General features: G+C 45.0%; 1 protein-coding gene across 1 annotated transcript in view; it reads left to right on the top strand.

The window, feature by feature from the left end:
* The window catches only part of GRM5 (glutamate metabotropic receptor 5), a 345,525-nt gene that overhangs the window by 235,012 nt on the left and 84,700 nt on the right, over positions 1-25,813 (top strand). Inside the window, exon 4 of the mRNA XM_058185133.1 lies at positions 5,445-5,680. Coding sequence (XP_058041116.1) covers positions 5,445-5,680 — 236 coding nt within the window. The remainder of the gene's footprint in view (positions 1-5,444; positions 5,681-25,813) is intronic.

Genomic DNA, 25,813 nt, shown 5'->3' with positions numbered 1-25,813 from the left:
GATGGATAGTCATTTCCTCCTACAATATCCCTGAATGATACTTTGTTTGTAACCCAGGAGAGAATGGAAATGATTATATGTACAACGATAAATAATAATAAAATGATCTTTTGCTGTTGCTACGCTGGCAAGAAGGGGGGAAAAGGTTAGAGGGAAAACAATTGATTTATTGCAGTGGTGAAATCCATTTTTTTTTACTACCGGTTCTGTGGGTGTGGCTTGATGGGCGTGGTGTGGCTTGGTGGGTGTGGCTTGGTGGGCGTGGCAGGGGAAGGATACTACAAAATCCCCATTCTCTGCCCACTCCTGGGGGAGAGGATATTGCAAAATCTCCATTCCTTCTCCACTCCTGGGAGAAGGATATTGCAAAATCTCCATTCCCTCCCCACTCCTGGAGGAAGGATATTGCAAAATCTCCATTCCCACCCCACTCTGGGGCCAGCAAGAGGTGATATTTGCCGGTTCTCCGAACTGCTCAAACTTTCTGCTACCGGTTCGTCAGAACCTGTCAGAACCTGCTAGATTTCACCCCTGATTCATTACCACTTTAAATGATGTCACTCCCAAGCAACAACTGGAGAATTTCTCCTCTTCCTTTAAGAGAAAAAAAAAGACTAATGCAAAGGTCTACTCCCTTCGTTCATTTTCTGCCCAAAAAGAGAATGGACAATTTGGTTGAGTCCATTTGTGTTCCGTTCAAGTGTAATTTTCATGACACACAAGTGTTGCCTATGAATGAGTGTGATGGCTTAGCAGTTAAAGACCCTGGTTCGAGACCCAAGCGCTGCATGATGGGGTGAGTTCCTGTTCTTGCTCCAACTCCTGCCTATGTAGCAGTTCGAAAGCATGCAAATGCAAGTAGATAAATAGGTACCATTTTGATAAGAAAGTGTTACACACTCCGCGGCGATAGTCATGCTGGTCACGTGTCTATGGAAGTGTCTTCAGAAAATGCTGGCTCCCTTGACTAAGAAACAGAGCCAAGCACTGCCCCCTTGTGTCAGACACAATTGGAGAGGGGAAACCTTTACCTTGTTTAAAAAAAATATTTTTTATTATTTTTAAAAACAAAAATAAATTTTGACAATTTTTTCTTTTCAACAGGTTTGTGTCGGTAACGAATATTTATACATTTTTTTCTCCCTTATTCTAATGTATCTTTTATACATATATTTCTAATATTAATTAGTTTATTTACATTTATACATATACATAAGCATGTACACAATTTCCTTTCTGCAATTTCTGTTTCCTCCTATTATCTTTAACTGACCATCAATTCTGTTGTAAATGTTGTACCTTGATGAACGTATCTTTTCTTTTATGTACACTGAGAGCATATGCACCAAAACAAATTCCTTGTATGTCCAATCACACTTGGCCAATAAAATTCTATTCTATTCTATTCTATTCTTTACCTTTACCTTTTTAACCCAATCTGGGAACCACCAGATATGCTAAATCTTATCTAGAAGGGAAGAGAAGGGAAGGGAAGGGAAGGGAAGGGAAGGGAAGGGAAGGGAAGGGAAGAGAAGAGAAGAGAAGAGAAGAGAAGAGAAGAGAAGAGAAGAGAAGAGAAGAGAAGAGAAGAGAATTTTTTATTGGCCAAGTGTGATTGGACACACAAGGAATTTGTCTTTGGTGCATATGCTCTCAGCGTACATAAGGAGAATAAAATACATTCATCAAAAATAAAAAGATACAACACTTATTGATAGTCAAGGTTACTAATTAGCTATCAAATCGTACTAGGAAACAAATAAAAACAATATAAATTGAGAGACATAAGCGACATGGTTATAATAATAAGCGGGAAGAGATAGATGCTAGTAAGGAAGAGAAGAATAATAGTAATACACTCTTAGTAAATTATTTGACAGTGTTGTGGGAATTAGTTGTTAAGCAGAATGATGGCATTCGGGGAAAAACTGTCCTTGTGTCTAGTTGTTCTGGTGCGCAGTGCCCTATATGTCCAGGACCTTAATTTTCCCATCCTAACTTTCCCAGCACATCTTGAGGTTGCCAGATTGGAGCTGGGTTGCATTACTAGAAGTGTTGGCTCTACGTACATGGAGCCTCATTATGGTACAGTTGTGAACAGTGCTTGTGTTGAAATGCTATTTTTTTGTACTACAGTGATCCCCGGAAGAATCAGCGTACACCACTGGAGCAAGCTGTAGTAATCATCCTCATCCTGGCCTTCACTCATCAACTCCATCTTCATCTTCATGGTCATCCTCATCTTCAGTTTCTTATTTGCATTCTGTATAAGGTAGTCCTCCTTTGTCCTATCTATGCCACTTGGATTGCTCTAAAAATCACAATTTTCACCAACTTGAGTCATGAGCTTGCCAAACTTTGTATAGGGATCACTATAGAGCAGTGATGGCGAACCGTTTTGCCATTGCGTGCCAAAAGTGGGAGTAGCGCAGGGGGGGGTCATGTGTGTGTGCCCACACCCATATTTCAATGCGTCCCACACATGCACGCACGACCCCCCCGCGTGACCCCCACTTTTGGCACATAAAGTAGGCCCAGTAGGCCTGTTTTTGGTTCTCCCCAGACTCCAGAGCCTTTCTAGGAGCCTAGGGAGGGCAAAAACGGCCTTCCCGACCCTCCTGGAGGCCAGAAACAACCTGTTTCCCAACTTCCAGTAAGCCCTGAAGGCCCAAAAATCAGCTGGCCAGCATGTGTATACGTGGCAGAGCTGAACTAGTGCAACACTCGTGTGCCCACTGATATGGCTCCGTGTGCCACCCGTGACACAGGTGCCATAGGTTCGCCATCACAGTTATAAAGTTTACAAATAGGCTCAGCTTATAGTTAAAACATTCAGATAGCAGTCATGTTCCCATGAAGCACATCATCTAGTCATGCCCACTTATTCCAATGTTCACAAGAAGGTTGAGTCTTTTCATTCAGTTCCTTTGCTCAACAACAAAAACAAACAAATAGCTAGGATCCCAAACATTTTGTCTAGGCTAGGGGTCTGCAACCTTAAACACTCGAAGAGCCATTTGGACCTGTTTCCCACAGAAAAGAAAACAAGGTGAGCCACAAAACCTGGGTGGGCGTGGCCAACTCAACATCATTCATTTCCACCAATTACATGACCCCCTACTCAGCTGGTCATTAGGGCAGAGAACCAGTTGTTAAAAAACACCGGGAACCACAAAACCCTTTTGACATCTATCCCTCCTTCCCTCCCTCCCACTCTGTCTGTATCCCTCTGACTCTGCCCCGGCTGCTACTCCATCCCCCGCCGTTGCCCTTACCTTCTCAGGACAGGCGACAAGTGACAGGGAGGGGAGGGTAAGGTGTGGGGCCAGCCAGTGGTGGGATCACCCAACAGGGAGCCACAGCAGAGGGCCCAAAGAGCCGCATGCGGCTCTGGAGCTGCAGGTTGCTGACACCCAGCCTACAAAACATAACCTTAGGAAACCTAGCTATCGTTGCAGGTTCTCCACATTACTTACAACAGTTTGTTTAGTGACCGTTCAAAGTTACAACCGCATTGGAAAATGTAACTTATGACCGTTTTTCACAATTACGACCTTTGTAGTATCCCCATGACCATCTGATCCAAATTCAAATGCTTGGCAACTGGTTCATATTTATGATGGTGGCAATATCCCATGGCCATGCGATCGATCACCTTTTACGATCTTCTGACGAGCAAAATCAATGGGGAAGCCAGATTCACTTAACAACAGGGTTACTAACTTATCAATTGCAGTGATTTACTTAACAGCTGGGGCAAGAAACATCATACAGTGGGACAAAACTCGTGTCGTGTCCCACTCCTCTGCTGGCGGCCGGGTCAGGGAAATCCGAATCAGGCTTGCCTCTGCAGCTCTGCCCAAAGTCCTAGCAAAGTCCTCAGAGCAGGCAGGAGACCAGTAAGTGACTTCAGCAAGATAAGTTCGACTTTGCCTGACTCAGAGACTGCCAGAAAGCAGATCCTTTATATAGGCCATGGGGTGTGGCTCCATGACTCAGCACTCATTAAGGCCTACCCCTCCCTTCCTTCTGTTGCCTCCACCTATCCAATCTTCTGATGCGAGGGTCACTCCAATCAGCTGTTGGAAGTAAACTTTCCTCAGGCTCACATGCTGTGGAGGAGGGGGAGGGGTCTAGCTGCTCTGTTTGCCTGGGCATGGAGCCAGGGCTGGGACCGGGAGGTGCCCCCTCCTCTTCAGCTTGTCTGGGCATGGAGCCAGGACTGGGGCCGGGAGGCATACATTCCTCCGTGTTCGGGAGCAGATAAGCAGACCCCGGCTGCGGTGAGAGCGGACAAGACACAACAACTCGCTTACCAAATGGCTCCCTTATTAGCAGAAATCTTGGGCTCAATTGTGGTCATAAGTCGGGGACTACCTGTATACCTGTATTGAAAGGAGTTGTGATGTTGGTAGTGGCCAAAAGTATCCTCTATGTTTTCCCATATCCATGAAATCCAAAATTCCCTCCAACTGCTGTCTCCAGAGAGATTTTGGAGCTAATAGTCCCAAAGGTGATTATTCAAGAGGCAACTGGACTTTCTGGTTTTTCTTTGAAGACCTTTCGCTTCTCATCTAAGAAGCTGCTTCAGCTCTGACTAGATGGTGGAGGAATGGAAGGATTTATACTCCTTGCAGACAGCTGGTTGTTTGCATCCTTTTAGAGAGTCGCTGAGGCCACTTGGAGGTTTGTCTGTGTTCTCAGGGTCACTTGAATAGTGCAACCCACCCATTTGCTCCATACCACTGGTTTGAAAGAGGGGGTCAAAGAGGCCATCTTAAGATTGAACAGCCCCCTCTCAATAGAGGGGGAGGAACAGGGGTGAAATGCTCCTGGTTAGGACCGGATCGCCCAATCCGGTAGCAATGGCAACGGGTGGTTCAAAGTATGAGACCTCAGAGGCAGTGGTGGGATTCAGCCTGTTCACACCACTTCGGGAGAACCAGTTGTTAACTTTCTGAGCAGTTTGGTGAACTGGTTGTTGGAAGAAATCATTAGGGCAGAGAACCAGTTGTTAAATTATTTGACTCCCACTACTGCTCAGAGTGTATGTATGTCTGACACAGGTTCCAAACGATTCTAGGTAGGTCCAAATTTTCAGTCTGATGCTTTCCACCTGATACCTCTGGTTTGGCTGGTGACTCTTCTTCTGAATTGGAATATGAGCTGCTATCCAGGATAAGAGGCCAAAACTCAACTCGCTTCCAATGAGGACATAAACAATTTAAACCTGAAGGAACCCGAAGTGTTGCATGCACTTAGGCATGAGAAGAATAGAATGTGTCTTCTGTGCCTTCTTGGTCAGCTCCGTAGCCCTTGTTAACTTCAGATCCCCTCGTCATTGCCAAGAATATATTCCAGTAATTCCCTTTCATGGTTCAAAGGAGCCTTCTCCATACTAAAACATTTCTCCTTTTATTATTATTTTTTTTACATCTCTGCAGTGATGGCTGGGCCGACAGGTATGATGTGACAGATGGTTACCAGCGGGAAGCTGCTGGTGGAATAACAATCAAGCTCCAGTCTCCAGGTGTGAAATGGTTTGATGATTATTACCTGAAGCTTCAGCCAGAAACCAACCAGCGAAATCCATGGTTTCAGGAATTTTGGCAGCACCGGTTCCAGTGCCGACTGAAGGGGTCCCCTCAGGAGAACCCTAAATTCAACAAAACCTGCACCAGTAAGTCTTCTGACTCTTACAGCTTTATGTAACTGAAAACCAATCGCTGTCCAATTGTGGTCCAAATGGTTCATTATATCCAGATCAGTGGTGGGTTGCTACTGGTTTGCATCAGTTCAGGAGAACCGGTATTAAAAATACGTAGTCGCTCACAGAACTGGTAGTAATGGCTGGCTGGCCACACCTCTGAACCAGTCACCCGGTCGCTGCTCACTCACCCCGGCCGCCATGTTTGTCGCCGCCATGTTCTTCACGCACGAATTTATTAGGTCTAATTTATTATTTCTAATTTATATTAGAAAAATATCTTATCTTTCAGCATTCAATCTGAGTCAGTCATCAGGACCAGAGATTTAATCTTCCAAGCTTTTGGGTCCATGAGGGAACTGGGCTGTTCTGTGTGTAGTATTTATGGTATGTGGTACCTGGTTGTGTGTGGCCTTTGGTTGTTAACTGGGACCTTGATGGCTTACACTTGTTGGAAGAAATGTCCATCTGTGTTCAATTCCAAGTGGCGAAACTGGAAACATAGAGACAATTCCAAGACACTGGAAAAATGGAGACAATTCCAAGACACTGGAAACATGGAGACTGCTTGGAAGAATGGTTTAATGGTGAACAGGATCACATAGGTTTTAGGTCCTGGGTAGCTGAACAGATGGAGGAGAGAGATAGATATATTTATACCCTCTCTTGGGCCTTGCCATTGAGCTTCCTGTTCCTGTGCAAGAAATGTATCTTATTGGCTGTCAGATTACCAGGGGGCGGGAGGTCTTAGCTAACTTTGTAGGTTGTCCATGTCCCAGGCTTGGTTGAATCTTGCTGGGTGGTGCAATGAAGGGCAATTTCCTATCGTGGCTGAATGGCTTTGCCCTGAAGGTTAATCCATCATCCTGGAGCTGAGGTCTTTCGTCTCGTAGATAAGCTGGCACCAAAATATCTGCCAAGGGCAGGGAGCTGGGGTCTTTTGTTTCTGTTTCCTTTAAGATTTTTATTTCTCTTTTAGGGGAAGTATTCTTTGTTTTTAATATTTCTTAGACTATTTCATTCTTCTAGGAGAGGGATGGGTGCTAACTTTCTACACTATTAAGTCATTGACTGTTGTTTCCTGTGCTGCCACATACTTAGGTATTTAGGAGCTGAGGACACGGCACACAAGGAAACAACAACCAATGACTTAATAGGAAGCCATCAACACCCCAATTAACAACTAAAAGCCACACACAACCAGCATAAATACTACACGCAGAACAACCTAGTGCACACACATTCCGGAGAGGGTGAAGTTCTCTGCGAATGGGCTCCAGCGTGAGCCCAAAATCTTGAAAGACTAAACTTCTGGTCCCAGGGGACTGACTCAGATTGAATCCTGCAAATTTATTCTGAGACACACGAACATTTGCCTTCATGCAAAAGAGCTTATCTGGATGAACACAGTGGTCCTGCTTTTAAACATTCTCTTGCTGCAATGAGTTAGGGAAAATAGAAGTGACCATTTCAAATTATGATTTATAGATTTAAGTAAACTTGCTTATTCTATTTGGTTCAGTGGTGGCTAACCTTTTTGCCATCGCGAGCCAGGAGTGGAGGCAGGGGGATCGCATGCGCACGTGCCCACACCCATAATTATATGTGCCCCACCCCCGCACATGTGTGTGAGACCCCCCCACCCCCGCTCCTGGCACACAATGGCCCGGTAGGCCCATTTTTCTCTCTCACCTGGCTCCAGAGCCTTTCTATGAGTCTTGGGAGGGCCACCCCCCCTCCCTGGAGACCCTCCGGAGGCCAGAAATGGCCCATTTACCAACTTCCAGTTGGACAGGAAGTGACTTTTTTGCTGTCCCCGGCCTCCAGAGACTCCCAAGACTTCCCCCTCCCAAGACTCATAGAGAGGCTCTGGAGCCAGGTGAGAGAGAAAAATGGGCCTTCCCCACCACCCAGGCCCTCTGGGTGGTAGTAAACAGCCTGTTTCCCTACCTCTGTTGGGCCCAGAAGGCCTGAAAATCAGCTGGCAGAGCTGAGCTTATGTGCCCACTGATATGGCTATGTGTACCACCTGTGGCACGCTTGCCATAGGTTCGCCATCACAGATTGGTTGGTTCATTTCAGGGATGGGCTCCGCGGGGTTCGGCGGGGTTCGGCATGGTTCGGGCGATCCTCTAGCCAAGGATCACCGGGGTTCAGCAAACCCCTAAATGTCAGCCCTGGCTGGCCACACCCACCCCCTCCTCCCTCCCAGGAGTCTCCACGCAGCCCGTTCATCATTCCAGGTAAGTGCAGGGGCCACATAGAGGGTCTGGAAGGGCAAAAAATGGGCCTTCCAGAGGTTCCAGAAGTCTGGAAATGGGCCTGTTTCCAGCCTCTGGAAGGCCTCCAGAGCCCGGGGAAGCAGTTTTCACCCTCCTGGAGGCTCGAGGAAAGCCTCTGGAGCTTGGGGAAGGCAAAAAATGCCAACTCCGCCATGATGCAGGTGGCTGACTAGGCCACGCCCACCATGACCACACCCACCCAGCAACAAGGCAGCGAACCCATTGCTAAAGGATCTGAAGCCCACCCCCTGTTCATTTCCTAAGTCAAATCAAGATGCGCTCATGACAAATACACAAAATCTGTAGAACCGCTCTTGCTTTTAAACCTAAAGATTCTGCAGTTACCTAGAGCGTTTGTGATAAATGCAGTGTCAGGTTACATTGCGTTACTGGACAACCTGTGACCCGCTGGGTCTTCCCTTTCAGAGATATTTCCTTACCCAAACAGAAAAATAGAATGACCATTTTATTAAAGAAGAAAGATGTGTAGCAAAAGAAATGGAGATGTTTTTCCATTTCACAAAGGGCATTTTGGATGACAATATTTGTGGCTGATGTGCCCTTCTTTAGGAATGCTGTATTGTTTTCAATCCTTTTTTTTCCCTTGGCTTAAAGCAATATGCAGCTGACTGTGCCGGGATATTAATTTCTCCAGAGAAATCAGCACATTTTCCATGGGTTGTCCTTGTGCTTTTTGTATAGTGAGAACAAATATTGTTTTACTGTCTTTTAAATCAGCGGTCACCAACTGGTGGTCCGTGGATCACTGGTGGTCCGCAAGAAAATTTTGGTGGCGCACAGAAAAATTATTTGCATTTTTTATATTGCACTAAATCAGGGGTCCTCGAAGTACGGTCCTTGGGCCGGATACATGTAATGAATGGTTGTGTTGCTGAAGAAAATATCCCCCTTCGGGGTCTTTTTGTGCGGGTCGGAGGAGGCAGAAATTCTGACTTGGGGTCTGCTTCGGCCTCCTTCTGTGGGGTTTTGGGCAAAGGCTGGAGGGAAGTGCCACTGGTGATGAAGAGCCGGAGTGTCTTGTTCCAGTGGGACTGCATCATGGCTTGCAACTGGCTGACCATTTCAGCCCGCTGAGCCTCCAGGTGCAGTACTTGGCCTTGCACTTCCGCAGGTCTTCCCTCTGCTTGGAAAGCCTATGCTCGTAGGTCTCAGTGAGGTGCTTCTGCTGAGCCTCCTTTTCGGTCAGATCCAATTTGAACTGAGCCAGCTGTTTTGCCAACTCTTTCTCGTGGTGGCTCATTGGTTAGCTCCAGCAACTGCTTCCTTTTGGGGCCCTAAGGAGCCTGGGGAGACAAGGAGTGGCTGGGAGGGGAGGGGTGAGTAGAGGCTGGCAAGGTGCCCCACTATGTGAGTGACATTGAGTTGGCCATGCCCACCCAGTCATCTGACCACCTAGCCATGCCCACCCAGCCAGTCATTAGGCAGATCATATTAGTGGTCTGCAGGATTTAAAATTATGAATGTAGTGGTCCCTGAGATCCAAAGGTTGGTGACTCCTGTTTTAAATTGCTTAGTTCTCTTAAGCCACCCAGAGCAGGGGTGGTATTCACTTATCTTTGCTACCGGTTCGCAAATGTAAGCGCACGCAGGACTTTCCGCGCATGCAGAGAGCATCACAAACGGGACGTGATGACATCCGGGAGGGTGGGTGGAGCCTCCCGCCACCGCTGCTACCGGTTTGCTCGAACCGGATGGAACCAGCTGAATTCCACCACTGACCTAGTGTCACTTGATTGAATTGGGTGGCAAGAATGAATGACTGAACGAACGAACGAATGAATGAATGGGGAACTATGCTGAAGAGGTACATCTTCACTTTCTGACAAATTGAGTGTAATTCTTGGAATCATGGCAATATCATTTTTAACACCTCAATGTTTGAATCTCACACAATGAGATTCTTATGGAGTTCTTATGTGTTTCTATTGAAAAATCTTGGAAGATCCAAGTTCCTCATTAAAATAATGGGAGATCCTATCTTCAATTCAATTAATCTTCAATTAATGAGAGAGGGAGGGAAGAAAGGAAGGAAGGAAGGAAGGAAGGAAGGAAGGAAGGAAGGAAGGAAGGAAGGAAGGAAGGAAGGAAGGAAGGAAGGGAGGGGAGAGGGCAGGAGGAAGAAGAAGAGGAGAGGAGAGAAGTAAGAAGGAAGAAAGGGAGAGGAGACGATGGGAGAAAAAAGGAGAGGAAGGAAGGAAGGGAGGGAGGGAGGGAGGGAGGAAGGAAGGGGAAAGGGCAGGAGAAAGAAGGAAAGGAGACGAGAGTAGAGTAGAGAAAGAAGAAGGAAGAAAGGGAGAGGAGAGGAGAGGAGAGGAGCGGAAAGGAAAGGAAAGGAAAGGAAAGGAAAGGAAAGGAAAGGAAAGGAAAGGAAAGGAAAGGAAAGGAAAGGAAAGGAGATAGATTTAATATTTGGCACACTTCAGAAGACTGACTTTTCTTTCTAGCCCTTTGAAATAACTAAATTAGAAGCGGACTATCCCTATAACACAAGGGGCAATCTTTGATCAAATCCTAAGCCATTAATTCTTCAATCTATATTTCATTCCTTGTTATTCAATTGGCATGGGATGACTCCTTTAGCAAAATACACAGAAGTGAAGTCCAAATAAACCTTGGCCCATTTTTTATCAGGTAACTTCGGTGAATTCACTTAATCCAAGGTTTGTCTACAGAGAACATAATCAACAAGGAACTAGCCCAGTAAGACAGCTCAAACCCTAGCTGTTCAAGATTCATCCCACCTTTGAAAGGAATCGAAAAGAACGCTCTTTATCCTCAAACAGGCTGATTATTATGATTATACATGTCAGAGTTGCTGGAGCAACTCCAATTGCGGTTAAATGACTAGTGTAATTAATTGCACAGTGCATGCACACTTAATTTTGAGGATGAATACTTTGAGAAAGTTTTGCATATTGCAACATCATCTGCTGCTCAGCGTTTCACTTAATTTCAATTAAGATGCATTCTGTGGGCCATCCTTTTTCAAAGCTATTGTGCTTATTATTTTTAATTAGAAAGAGACACTAGTTGAGTAAGATACTACGACTGTTTCCTTTGCATTCTCTTTCTTGTTGGTGCTTTTTACTGCTATGTAAGTATTCATGTCTTTATGTATGTATTTGAAAGGGATGTGGTGGCTCCATCTGAATTTGAAAGACACTCTTTTGAAGACATCACATTGTGGATAGAGACGATCCTTGGTTTTGTAGGAAGTTAGCACCTACCCGTCTCCTAGGAAAATGAGATATTTTGGGAAATATTAAAAGGGCAGAATATTTCCCCTAAAAGGGAGGCAGAAACTCAGCACCCCCCTCCAACTTTGTCAATGGGCCATTATGGGCCAGTCTATTCTACATAACAAAGTTCTACCTCCTTCAAGCAGAGCCATAATAGGAATTGCCCAAAGCCCCTTTCATTACATCATCACCCAGCAAGACTGAACCAAGCCTGGGACACAGACAACCTACAAAGTTACCCCCTGCATGGCCCCATGGGAGTCTGACAACCAATCAGAATACAAGCTCAAATTCAAAAGCCCAGAGAGGGTATAAAACCCAGGCACTCTCAGCATCTTTTCCCCTTCACCCAAGATCTTCAAGGCATGTGATCCTGTCCACCATTAAAAACCATCTTTCCAAGCAGCCTCCCATGTTTCCACTGTCTTTCTCCCCACTTGGAACTGAACCCAGAAGGACATTTCTTCCAACCCTTCCCCCCGGCATCCAATCACAACTCTCAGTACCTATCCTTCCATCCATCCATCCCTCTGGGATCACAACGGATGAAGTTTCGTGGACGAGAAGCCAAACAAGTTTGTTCTTCTTCCTCAAGGAAAAACGAAGTCCAGTTGCCTTTTGAAAAAAAGCACCTTTGAGACAACTGTGACCTGGATCAGGGGTCTCCAACCTTGGCAACTTGAAGACTTGTGGACTTCAACTCCCAGAGTTCCTCAGCCAGCAAAGCTCAGCCAGCAAAGCCTTCAAGTTGCCAAGGTTGGAGACCCCTGACCTGGATGACTGAGAATCTCCGCAGACTGGTGGGAAGAAGTATCTCCAACTTTGAGATTCTGTACCTTTTTTTTTAAAAAAAATTGCTGAGTGATAGGCAGGAGGTAAGATTCTTGCCGCATTTTATCCTACCGCTTCAGCTCCAGAAGGAAGTACAGCGGCATGAAACATTGCAATATTTGGAAAGCTTCTATAGAAATGGAAATAATCCCCGATTTAAATTGCCAGGTTTTTACACCGATGCCATGGCGACTGCTTTCTAGCTCAAGCTGGTTTCCCATTACAGGGCCACCGCAAATATACACACAGCCATTGACAATGCGTGAGTATTGAAAAAGTACCGCGGCAAAGTCATTCTCTCGCTAGTCTTTCACAAAATGCACCAATAATGGGCCTCCTTCCTCCCTTCCTACCCACACCCCTTCTGTTCTTTTCTTCAAAAGCTGCTTGGGTGAACAATATGCTCTTCTGCAAACAGCTCCGAACAGAACAAAGACTCTGTGTGCTGCAGAAATTTTGCCTTTCCCCAGAATAAAAGACCGAGGCAGATCCCGTGTGAATTTATCCAAACGGAGAGCAAACATTCAAACAATCGTTTCAGTGCCTCCCTTGTCATGCACCTCGCCGTTTCCAGTTTCCTCAAATGGCGTTTTTTTCTTCCCCCTTTTTCTTTTCTTGGTATTGTACTGTGGCAGAGTCCTTAACTGCCTCTTAGCATAAGTGGATGATGCCATTTGAACTTGTGAAAAAGGCCGGCGTTGAATCCCAGGAGTCAGATAGAGTGACCTCCTGCGAGATCTGAGGATGACTTCAAACTGGATGGCTTTCAAAAAAAAAATACATACATACATACATACGTGTGTGTGTGTGTGTGTGTGTGTGTGTGTGTGTGTGTATTTGTTAGCTGTAAAAGGAAACCAAGATGCCAAAGAACATCAAAGCCGAAATCAGCCAGAGCGTAGAAAAACTACAAAGAAGTAGTGCAAGATTGGAAGATAACGGAATAACAGAGTTGAAAGGGGCCTTGGAGGTCTTCTAGTCCAAAACTGGCTGAGGAATTCTGGGAGTTGAAGTCCACAAGTCTTGAAGTTGCCAAGTTTGGAGACCCCTGCCTTATTTGGTTTTACCAAATGGCCCTGACTGCTTTCTTGACTCTAGTATTTAAGATTTGTTGCTTGTATTCCCAGGATTAGCAAACAAACATTAAGATTAGTAACTGCTGAATGCCTGATTCTTTCATTTCCCCTTTTAAAAGCAATCTAAACTGGGAATTATCACTCCATCTGTTGGCAGCAAATTCACACTTCTGGGTTGTATGAAAGAATTGTTTCAAAGTAATTCATTTATTTCATCAGTTGATTTCTTTGTGTACAAAACAATCCACTTGGGTTTCCAGAAGTTTTTAATCAATCAAATCAAAGACAGAAAATAAATTATAATTCCCAATGACATAGCCCATTGTTAGCCAAGTACAGTTAGCCCTGGATTTATGGCCACATGGGACCAGAATTTCCATGGCTAAGCAAGGTGGTTTTAAGTGAGTCATGCCCGATTTTATGACCTCTTTGCCACTAAGGGAGTCAATGAAGTTGTTAAGTGAATCCAGCTTTTCCCGTTGACTTTGCTTGTCGGAAGCCAACTGGGTGAAGGTCACAAATGCTGATCACATGACATAAATACTTACCGGTTGCCAAGTGCCCAAATAATGTTCATGTGACCGTGGGAATGCTGCAATGGTCATAAGTGTGAGGACCAGGCTTAAGTTTCATTGCCTTTCTAAGTTCAAATGGTTGCTAAACAAATGGCTGTAAGCTGAGGATACCTATACTATCCAGAAGATCACCAACTTCAGGAAAGCGATACTTACTAACCAGCAGTGGAAATTGTGGGTCAGCCTGCCCACCTGCCCCAGCTCTATGCTGTCCTATTTAGGCATGTTTTTGAGGCTGGGCGCATGCGCAGAAGGCGCATGCGTGAGCAAAGCGCATGCACAGAAGGTCAGGTGCATGTGTGAAAGGCCAGGCGCATGCGCGAAGGTGGCATGTGTGAGAAAAGCACACTTTCGGTGCTGGATGAACCAGTAGGTAAATTATGTGAATCCCACCTCTGGTCTCACCACATATAATATGATGGTCATAGATCAAGAGGAAGTCATAGATACTTAACAAGCTGTCAGTTTTGGAAGGCAATTTTCTTTTTGCTTCTTAACTGCCACATATTTTAGCTGGGGAAGTTGGGAGGGGGTTGTTGTTGGAGCGGTAGAAAGTTAGTCATAACAACATTCCATATTCAAAGACATCCTGCGTCTGATGTAGACTGCCTGAAGATTGTATCCAACTGAGTGTGAAGAGTTGATTGGACAATTTGATGAACTTGTGGGTATGGGGCAGGGCTGTGAACTGTCAACTGGGTGTGGAAAACCTGGAAGCTTTCAGTTTCAAGTTTTCCCAGCTGTGACAACATGGCATCTCTAATAAATTGGAACTTTGAAGAACCTCAAGCCTCAGAATTTTATTTCGTTGGGGGTGTTCCTTGGAACCCTGACAGAAGCCATATTTCTGGACAACAGCAGAAAATACCAATGCAGAAGGAACAAAGCCAGACTCAACGGGGAGTATATGGTCACGGAAGATAGCTGAACGTATGCCTCCGAGTAATTAACACCACCAAACAACAGATACATTTGGCACATTATAAGATCAAATAATGCAGAAGGTACGATAATGCATTCGACAGCAACAGAGGAAATGTATATGTAGGAGGCAACATAATAAGGCAGGTGTGGGGATAATGATAGAACATCTCAGACTGCGCTCCAATGGGAAATCATGCCTCTTTATGAAATCTTAGAAAAATACTGTTTGAGCTGCTATCTTTCCAATACCAGTGTCCTTTTACAATCAAAACTACTCCAGGGGAGGTGTAATTAGGCCCTACACTGTGAAATGGTATACCAAAATAAAAAACATGTCCATTGGCTAGGGCAGGTTGCCCCTAAAAACCCAAAGGTGTTTTGAATTGATGCCCCTCGCATTCCTAATCATATTTCTGAGTGTGTGTTTGTGTCGCAGATGTTGCCATTGCTGTACATCCTGTATAAGCTTTGTGCTCCAATCTGGCATACATATGCACCTGTATCGAGATATTATTGCTTACATACTTCTCTTAGGCTCGTTGTAAGTAGAAAAGATAAAATTGTCCAGCAGAAATGAAGGCTGGTTTGATTATTTGATGTAGGGTTCCAAGAAATTGTAATCTTTTTTTTTTCATTCTTTTTACAGCGGTAGGTTAGGAGGGAGTTTGTTTGAAATTAAAGCAGGAGTCTCCAACCTTGGCAACTTTAAGACTTGGGGACTTCAACTCCCAGAGTTCCTCAGCCAGCAAAGCAAAGCTGGCTGAGGAATTCTGGGAGTTGAAGTCCCCAAGTCTTAAAGTTGCTAAGGTTGGAGACCCCTGAATTAAAGCAATACCAAGATTGTTATCAATTAAATTACCTTCACCTGGTTAACTGTGAGCTGCAAAGAGTATATAACCAAGTCAGATGGTTCACAAACTCTGTATCCGACTCAACCCAAAACCAATGTGGAACAATTCAACAGGAGTTCAGTTCCTTATTTGCTTACACACAGGTAGACAGAATCTTACCAGATTAAATTCTTACCACTCCCAGGGAGATTCTAAGGAGTGACTGACTATCTTTACTGCCTCCTATCCAGCCCTGTTGCCTCTTGTCTTCCGAGAAAGTTTGGAGATTTTAAGTGGACATACAACTTGCTGTCAGATTATTGGAGCACAGATCGTATCTCCCAAACGTGGATAGTGCCAGTGGTGGGATTCAAATAATTTAACAACCGGTTCTCTGCCCTAATGACCAGCTGGGTGGGCGCAGCCATGGTGGGAGCAAAAACGGGCCATGTGGGGGGGATGCACCGCCCCTTGTGCCCCATTTTAGGCCTAGTATTCCTCCCTGCAGCCTCCTGGGAGCAAAAATGGGCCATGGGGGGAGCCGTGCTGCACACACACACCCCACACCCCATTTTGGGCCTAGTAGACCTACCTGCAGCCTCCTGGGAGTGAAAACGGGCTGTGGTGGGGGGGCACCACACACACCCTGCACCCTGTTTTTGGCCTAGACCTCCCTGAAGCCTCCTGGGAGCAAAAATGGGACACGGGGGTGGGGGCACACCAGCAGCACTACCCCATGGGCCATTTGGGGCCTAGGAGGCCTCCCTGCACTTGCCTGGGGGCCAAAAGGGGGTATGTGGGGACCCCTGGAAGGGGCAGGAAGGGAAGGGACAGAGCCAGCCAGCAATTTAACTACTGGTTCACCTGAACCAACCCAAAACAGCTGAATCCTACTGAAAGAGAAACCCCAATATAGATAACCCCAAGATCAGATATTACCAACTTGTATAAAAGCCAACGTGTCACTTAGAAAGCAGAAGTATACCATTGGGCAGGTATATGGTGTTGCAAGGTTTTGGGAAAGTGCAGAAATATTTCTACAAACTGTTCTTGTAACCTATTCCAGTAACTATGTGGCAAAGAGGAGGGGGCATCGAGAGTATTTATTTATTTATTATTATTTATTATTTAAATTTCTATACCGCCCTTCTCCCGAAGGACTCAGGGCGGTTCACAGCCAGATAAAAATACACAATAATATTACAATATAAATACAATTAAAATACAATTAAAAAACTTATTCAATTGGCCGAGATTAAAATTTAGGATAAATAATAAAAAACCCATTAAAAACCCATAAATTTAAAAAACTAACCCAGTCCTGCGCAGATGAATAAGTGAGTTTTAAGCTCGCGACGAAAGGTTCGGAGGTCCAGAAGTTGACGGAGTCCTGGGGGGAGTTCGTTCCAGAGGGCGGGAGCCCCCACAGAGAAGGCCCTTCCCCTGGGCGTCGCCAGACGACACTGTCGCGCCGACGGCACCCTGAGGAGTCCCTCTCTGTGAGAGCGCACGGGTCGGTGAGAGGTATTCGGTAGCAGTAGGCGGTCCCGTAAGTAACCCGGCCCTATGCCATGGAGCGCTTTGAAGATGTTCACCAAAACCTTGAAGCGCACCCGGAAGGCCACAGGTAGCCAGTGCAGTCTGCGCAGGATAGGTGTCACGCGGGAGCCACGAGGGGCTCCCTCTATCACCCGCGCAGCCGCAGGTTAACACGTGTATCCAGAAGGTGTATGATAAGAGTAGACCATATATGGGCTTTTGTTTGTTTCAACCAATTAGGATAACTTCTTCTTTTTTCTTATGGCAATGTCTGTAACCAAAAAGTATAAAAGATTATGCTTAAACTTTGCTCCAGGCTCAGACCTTTGTTTTCCATGTGAGTGGGGGTCTGTGTCCTATTTGCGCAAATAATAAATCAATTCTTGTTTCTCAAATCCTTCGTGGTATTGTCTCCTCGCTTTAAGACGTAAGTTTTCTACAACACTACCACTGGATAATGCCCAGGTCATACCTTCTGGTTTCCAAAGGGTTTAGAGATGTAATAATAAGGTGACCAATCGTCCTCTTTTAGGGAGGACAGTCCTTCGTTCCTAAGTTCTGTCCTCTCTCAAAAAGTATGCTCCTACATGTCCTCCTTTTCAATATCTGAAAACTAATCTGTAAATCTTCATATTTGATCGATGCTGATCCGATCTGTTGCATGTGATGTGACGTATTTGTATTTGACATGACGATTCGTCAAGGCTCGGTACAGCGCGGCGAGACGCGATTATGAGACGCATGCACTCCGCACAGGAGAATTTTTTTGAGAGAGTGCGCCGCGCGCAAATGGCTTTGTTTACTTCTTACCAAAACACAACACGGCGCACACGCACGCATTAGGCTCACTTCTTTCTCAGTGAATATTCAATCATACATAGGTGAGCACAATAATTCACCTTTTATTAATTCATTATCTATTTAATAATTTCCAAATATGTAAAATTTTATTTACAAGTTTATTCGCTTAGGTTATTGTTTCAGTTTTAATAATTAATTTTATTTATTCATCATTAATGCGCTTGTATCGTTCGTGTAGCTCTGTATTTAATTTTTAATTTTATTTAGGGATGAAAAAATAAAAAAAGAGGAAATGCCTTTTCAACGATAAATTGAATAAGGAATTTCCATTCCTCATATTAAAGAAGGATAACATTGTTTTTTGCATTGTTTGCAGAAGAGAATTTTATACTGCAGTTGGGGGCAGAGCAGCTATTACGAAACACTTGACTGCCAAGAGCACTCATTTAAATAATAATTAATAGGCATGTAAGCATAATTACAATATAAAATGTTATTGTTACAAATGTTTTTTATTATGCATTTATCATATTATAGTGTATTCTGTATTATTGTTGCAATGAATAAAATGTTTCTTTTATTTACGATATTTTTTTTCTTCAATTTATTTGGGTCCTCCTTCTCATTGTAAAAGAGTTGGTCACCTTAATAATGAGGCTTTGCCACCCTCATCCTGCCTCTCTGAAAGGGCATGAGCATTTTGTTTTACAAAAATAGTGCTTCTTGCCCTAGGTTACATGATTGTATGCTGCAAGAACTACCACAACAGAAACTGGACTCAATTAGTGGTTGAGCAGGTGAAATATGCTGCGTCGATTAAACTAGAATGAATTAGTGATAATCCATGGCAGAAACGATTGATTGATGGTTGGTTGGTTGGTTGGTTGGTTAGTTAGTTATGAACCATTGGTTTAGTGATGACTCTTAACAATCACATAAATAAAGGTTCCCCGAGATATCCATACCATTTCCTAATCTGGCTTTTCAAATCTTCCAACAGTGCATCCCTCCGTTGATGTAATTAATCCTATCTAATTTGCTGCTTGTTGTTGTCATCTTCTTCTCTTTCTTTTCACCTTTCCTGACATCATGGACATCTCAGATAATGTGTCCAGAATTTGATAATTTGATTCATTTGGGTATCCAAGTGACAACTCTGAATTGATTTGTTCTATGATCTATTGATTTCTTGGCTACCATGGTATTCTCAGGGGTTCTGGAGTTCTTGATGTTCTCTGTTCTTGGTTGTTTGCTTGCAGATGTTTCATTACCAACTAGGTAACATCACCAGTACAAGTAACACTGGGGTTTGCTGCCCGTGTATATATAGTAGCTTTCCCTATTATAGTTTTGGTGGGAGTGTGGTTTCCTCCATGGTAACGCCTTGATTAAAGTATTGTTTTCTACCTGATTGTTTTTCTGGTGCTAATCCCTGCTTATCTCACTATTGACTGCAGGAGGGGAAATATCCTAGCTTTTGTTTCCTTCCTAGGGCTTTTTACTGTCTCTTCTGAATGGTTGGTAAACGTATATCAGAATTGGAAGGGACCTTGGAGGTCATCTAGTCCAACCCCCTGCTCACGCAGGAGACCTGTACTAAGGATTCGAACCACTGAACTATCGACCTTTCTGATCGAGAAGTCACCTAGTCAGGCTATCATCTCTATGTCTCTGTTGATGGCTAATTTGTCTGAATGCGAAGCTTTTGGGAATTGCCTAGCGTTTTTGGATTGGGCTTGCTCTAAAATGCTAAAAGTTTCCCGGTTGAAAATGTCATTTTTCACGAGATTAAGAATTTTTCGTCATTTCTTCTCACTGTTAATTGGTATTTGTGGGTGCTTTTTGCTAGTCGTCTGCATGCCTCCAGAAGTTGTGAATGCTCCAAAATTGGAAGTTTTTAAGAAGAGATTAGATAACCATTTGTCTGAAGTGGTGTAGGGTTTTCTGCCTAAACAGGGGGTTTATTTATTTATTTATTTTTCATATTTATATACCGCCCTATCTCCCTAAGGACTCAGGGCGGTTCACAGGCAGTTAAAATACATATAAATACAGATTAAAAAACGACAATTAAAAAACTTATTCTATAGCCAAATTATTAAAAACAGTATAAATAGTAAAAACCCCTTAAAACCAGTTACTTTAAAATCTTATCCAGTCCCGCGCAGATGAATAAGTGTGTTTTAAGCTCGCGACGAAAGGTTCGGAGGTATTATTACTTTCCCCATCATTTCAAATATCATTTTCTCCAATTGTTGCCAAAACTTTTTAACCTTGTCACATTTACACCACATATGTTCATAAGTCCCCAATTCCATCTCACATCTCCAACATTTTTTACTAATTTTTTTATCCATTTGTGACAATCTTACTGGAGTCAAATACCATTTCCAAACAACTTTATAATTATGCTCTTTAATCCTTATAGATAAAGTTCTCATAATTCTACTATTCCAATTCACATTCCAATCTGACTCTGGTATTTCAATATTAAGATCTTTTTCCCAATTTGTCCTCATCACTCTTTGTAATTTTTCATCAGAATTTATAATCTTATAAACCCTACTAACGAGTCCCTTTAGCCCAATTTCATCTTTCATAATCCGAGATACTAAATATTCAAATTCAGTTTCACATCTATTTATCAAGTAATTTTCCCTTAATTTTTTTCTCCATTTTCTATCTGTATTTTTCAAACCAACTTAACCCTAATATTTCAATAATTTCTTTATTCCTCCTTTCATTTTCCATAACTTTTATCCAATCTCTAATAATTTCTATATTTTCCTCTTTAATCACTTCATTACGTTTTATATTATTTTTAATTGGCCAATTTCCAATTGTCTCCCCCAAAAAGATTATATCCGGAATTAAAATTTTAACAAATTTATTCCACATTTTACTTAATCCCTTTAACCAATAACTTCTAATTACACATTTTGAGTTTGCTTTATCTAAAAACCACCTTGATCCAAATTTCTCTATATCCCTTAACTCTAAGTCTCTCCAATAGTTATCTTCACCTTTAAATATTTTTACCACTATCCGGATACCATACGCACAGTAATAATTAAATAATTTGGGGATTCCTAATCCACCTTCCCTTTGATTTTGATACCACATTTTCTTCACTAATCTAGGTCTTTTGCCACCATTACAAAATTTGTCCAATTTTTTCTGGTATCCTTCAATATCTTTCTCTGTCAAATTTAGCGGTAATATTGAGAGTGGAAACTATATTATTGTTGGTAATTAAGGAAATAGAATTAACAAAATATGAAAAAGAATTGATTAGAATTATGATTATAATAGGTAGAATTATAATAGCTAGATATTGGAAATTAGATGTGATTTTTAGAATAGAAGAGTGGAATTCTGAAATGTGGAAATTAGCCATAAATGATAAAATGACATGTGATATTAAAATTAGAAGTGGTGTGTATAAAGAAGATATTTTCTGGAAGACTTGGAAACCATTCGTGGACTATGCGCTTGGAAAATTGGATGCTTCGGTACCTGTACCTCGAGAACGTGGATTTTGGCAATCATGAGGACATATCCGAAGACCTAAATCTTCCTTTTTTTTATGTATAGCACAAGGGTGTAATAATGTATTTTCTTTTTTGTTTGTTGGAAAAAAGTAATAAAAAAATTAGAAAAGAAAAAAGAAAGAAAGGTTCGGAGGTCCGGAAGTTGACGAAGTCCTGGAGGGAGTTCGTTCCAGAGGGTGGGAGCCCCCACAGAGAAGGCCCTTCCCCTGGGTGTCGCCAGACGGCACTGCCTAGCTGACGGCACCGTGAGGAGTCCCTCTCTGTGAGAGTGCACGGGCCGGTGAGAGGTATTTGGTAGCAGTAGGCGGTCCCGTAAATAGCCCGGCCCTATGCCATGGAGCGCTTTAAAGATTGTCACCAACACCTTGAAGCGCACCCGGAAGGCCACAGGTAGCCAGTGCAGTCTGCGCAGGATAGGTGTCACACGGGAGCCACAAGGGGCTCCCTCTATCACCCGCGCAGCCGCGTTCTGGACTAACTGAAGCCTCCAGATGCCCCTCAAGGGGAGCCCCATGTAGAGAGCATTGTAGTAATCCAGGCGAGACGTCACGAGGGCGTGAGTGACCGTGCATAAGGCATCCCGGTCTAGAAAGGGGCGCAACTGGCGCACCAGACGAACCTGGTGGAAAGCTCTCCTGGAGACGGCCGTCAAATGGTCTTCAAAAGACAGCCGTTCATCCAGGAGAACGCCCAGATTGCGCACCCTCTCCATCGGGGCCAGTGACTCGCCCCCAACAGTCAGCCGAGGACTCAGCTGACTGTACCGGGATGCCGGCATCCACAGCCACTCTGTCTTGGAAGGATTGAGCTTGAGCCTGTTTCTCCCCATCCAGACCCGTACGGCTTCCAAACACCGGGACAGCACTTCGATAGCTTCATTGGGGTGGCCCGGTGTGGAAAAGTACAGCTGGGTGTCATCAGCGTACAGCTGGTACCTCACACCGAAGCCACTGATGATCTCATCCAGCGGCTTCATATAGATGTTGAACAGAAGGCGAGAGAATCGACCCTGCGGCACCCACAAGTGAGGCGCCTCGGGGCCGACCTCTGCCCCTGTCAGCACTGTCTGCGACCGGTCGGAGAGATAGGAGGAGAACCACCGATAAGCGGTGCCTCCACTCCCAATCCTCCAACCGCGCAGCAGGATACCATGGTCGATGGTATCGAAAGCCGCTGAGAGGTCTAATAGGACCAGGACAGAGGAACAACCCCTATCCCTGGCCCTCCAGAGATCATCCACCAACGCGACCAAAGCCATCTCCGTGCTGTAGCCGGGCCGGAAACCGGACTGGAACGGGTCTAGATAGACAGTTTCATCCAGGTGCAGAGGAAACTGATATGCCACCATACTCTCTACAACCTTCGCCGCGAAGCGAAGGTTGGAGACCGGACGATAATTACCTAAGACAGCCGGGTCCAGGGAGGGCTTCTTGAGGAGGGGCCTCACCACCGCCTCTTTCAAGGCGGCCGGAAAGACTCCCTCCAACAAGGAGGCACTCGTAATCGCCTGGAGCCAGCCTCGTGTCACCTCCTGAGTGGCCAGCACCAGCCAGGAGGGGCACGGGTCCAGTAAACACGTGGTGGCATTCAGCCTACCCAACAACCTGTCCATGTCCTCGGGAGCCACAGGGTCAAACTCATCCCAGAAAATATCACCAAGACCACCCTCAGACGCCTCATCTGAATCGCCGCAATTTTGGTCTAGACCGTCTCGGAGCTGAACGATTTTATCGTATAGATAACCGTTAAACTCCTCAGCACGTCCCTGCAACGGGTCATCCCGCTCCCCCTGGTGAAGGAGGGAACGGGTCACCCGAAACAGGGCGGCTGGGCGGTTATCTGCCGACGCAATGAGGGAGGAGGTGTAGCAACGCCTCGCTTCCCTCAGTGCCACTAGGTAGGTCAGCCTCTAAACGGCTAGACCTCCAGGAGCTCTCTAGGCGTCTTCTGCGGCGTTTCATCCCCCTCAGCTCCTCGGAGAACCAAGGAGCTGGTTGGGATCTGCGCCGGGTCAGAGGCCGCAGAGGCACGACACGGTCTAAAGCCCCAGCCGCAGCCCGTTGCCAGGCTGTGGCTAGTTCCTCTGCCGTGCCGTGAGCCAGATCCTCAGGAAGTGGCCCAAGCTCCGTCCGGAACCTCTTGGACTAGAGGTTGGACTAGAAGACCTCCAAGGTCCCTTCCAACTCTGTTATTCTATTCTATTCTATTCTATTCTATTCTATTCTATTCTATTCTATTCTATTCTGCATTTCCTGCATTCTATTTTATTCTATCCTATTCTATTCTAGTCTGCAGTTTCCTGCATTCTATCCTATCCTATCCTATCCTATCCTATCCTATCCTATCCTATCCTATCCTATCCTATGTCTGTCCTACACTGCGGCTGTTACAACATTGTATGTTGTAGATGACTTCTATTTGTTCATTTTATTTTTTTACATAAACATAAACATGAAGTGTTATGTTCGGGAAGTAACGAGGCTGGAGACCAGGGTAGTGACAACAGCTCTTTAATATAGGGTGAACCCAGCAACTGGCTGGGAGAAAAACCTCTCCTTTTATACAGTTCTACTGGAGGCTTCGTCCAATCAGCAACGTGCTGATTTCCCGCTCAAATATTTAAAGGCACAAACATGAATACATAACACTCCTCCCCTCCCAGAAAACACTTTGCCTCTATTTACATATTTATTTACATGTTATTTTTCGACGTAGTCACGCAAATAACCTGGGCGTCTCCTAGTTCTTTCTGACCTGCGCGGTTCAGTTCTGGGTGGTGTTTTGAGCTGGTCGGAGGGGCTGTTTTTCCCTCCCAGCTCTTTCTCTGAGCCAACGGGCTCCGGATTATTGGCCGACTCTTTTTCTTGGCCATCCGGCCTTGGATTATTTTTGAAACTGTCTCTGCTGTTTCCCTCGGGAACCTGATGGCGTCGCTGGAACTCTGGGACCTCAGCTAAGTCTTGCGCCTCCCCCGGGTCATTGTCAGCTGTGAATTCAAATTGGTATTGGTCATGAACTGTTTCATTTGGTTCTGTTTGATCAGTTATTCGTTTCCTTATCTGATCTATGTGGCGCCTCCACACTCGGTTGTCTGGTAGCTCTACCACGTACGATTTTGGGCCGGTTATCTTTATTATTTGTCCTGCGAACCAACTAGGGCCGTCCCCATAGTTTCGGGCCCACACCCGGTCGCCTATGCTCATTTCCCTTGTCTTTTCTAGTTCCCCCTTGTAACCCTCTGGTGTGTAATGGGGATTCAAACGGTCAAGTGGGCATCGGAGTTTCCGTCCCATTAGTAATTCGGCTGGGCTTTTCCCGGTGGCCGTGCTTGGGGTTCTGTGCTGGACGGCTAGGAAAAAGTCTATCTTTGTTTGCCAGTCACCTGGCTTGAGCCTGGACAATGCCTCCTTAGTGCTCCGGACGGAACGCTCTGCAAGGCCATTTGACGCAGGGTGGAAAGGCGCAGAGAGGGCATGTCGGATGCCCTCCTCTGCCAGGTATTCTTCAAACTGGGCTGCCGTGAATTGAGGCCCATTGTCGGACACCAGAGTGCCCGGCAACCCGTGAGTTGCAAATAGGTGGCGCAGGGCTGCGATCACTGCTTCGGCCGTAGTGGATTTCATGAGTATGATCTCCAACCATTTAGAGAATGCATCAACAACCACTAGGAGCGTTTGGCGTGGAAGGGCCAGCAAAATCAATGTGGATTCTTGACCAGGGCCCTTGGGGCTTTTCCCATTCTCTGACTGGGGCCGTTGGGGTAGAGGTCTGGACTCTTGGCAAGCCTGGCATTTCCCTACCCTCTCAGCAATCTCTGCGTCCATGAGTGGCCACCACACATAGCTTCTAGCTAACCCCTTCATCCTTACGATCCTGGGTGACCCTCGTGGAGGTCCAATACCTTTCCCTTAATTTATCAGGAATTATTACACGATCACCCCATAACAGGCAACCCCTTGAGCCGAGAGCTCATCTCGTTTTAACAAATTCTTTGAACTGCGCCCGAGCAATGACACCTCTCTGTACCCAACGGTACAGTCCTTAACACAATGTCGGTATGATGCCGAGCCACTTCCTTAGATGTGACTGGGCCAGAGTCCAAAGAGTCAATAAGTAGGATGGGCGTTCCCGGAGTGGGGTCTTGATGCTCGCCTGGTAGTGGGCATCGGCTTAACGTCCGCATGCCCACTTCTTTTCCTGGTCGATGCTGCAGCTTTGCGAATAAGCGGCTAGGAATATAGTCCAACGGGTCAGTCGTGGCGAAAGTGCCACAGGCGTTGGGCGGTCGCCAGCCAGTATCCCTAGTAGCGGTCTGTGGTCAGTCACGATTTCAAAATTCCGCCCGAAGACATATTCGTGGAATTTTTTAACCCCTGACACAATGGCTAGTGCTTCTTTATCTAGCTGGCTGTAGTTTCTCTCTGGGGAGGACATCGT

The sequence above is a fragment of the Ahaetulla prasina genome, chromosome 5 (genome assembly GCF_028640845.1).
Source record: "Ahaetulla prasina isolate Xishuangbanna chromosome 5, ASM2864084v1, whole genome shotgun sequence".
NCBI classification, from domain to species: Eukaryota; Metazoa; Chordata; class Lepidosauria; order Squamata; family Colubridae; genus Ahaetulla; species Ahaetulla prasina.
The sequence above is the reverse complement of the archived record's forward strand: the minus strand, read 5'-3'. Positions and strand labels throughout refer to the sequence as shown.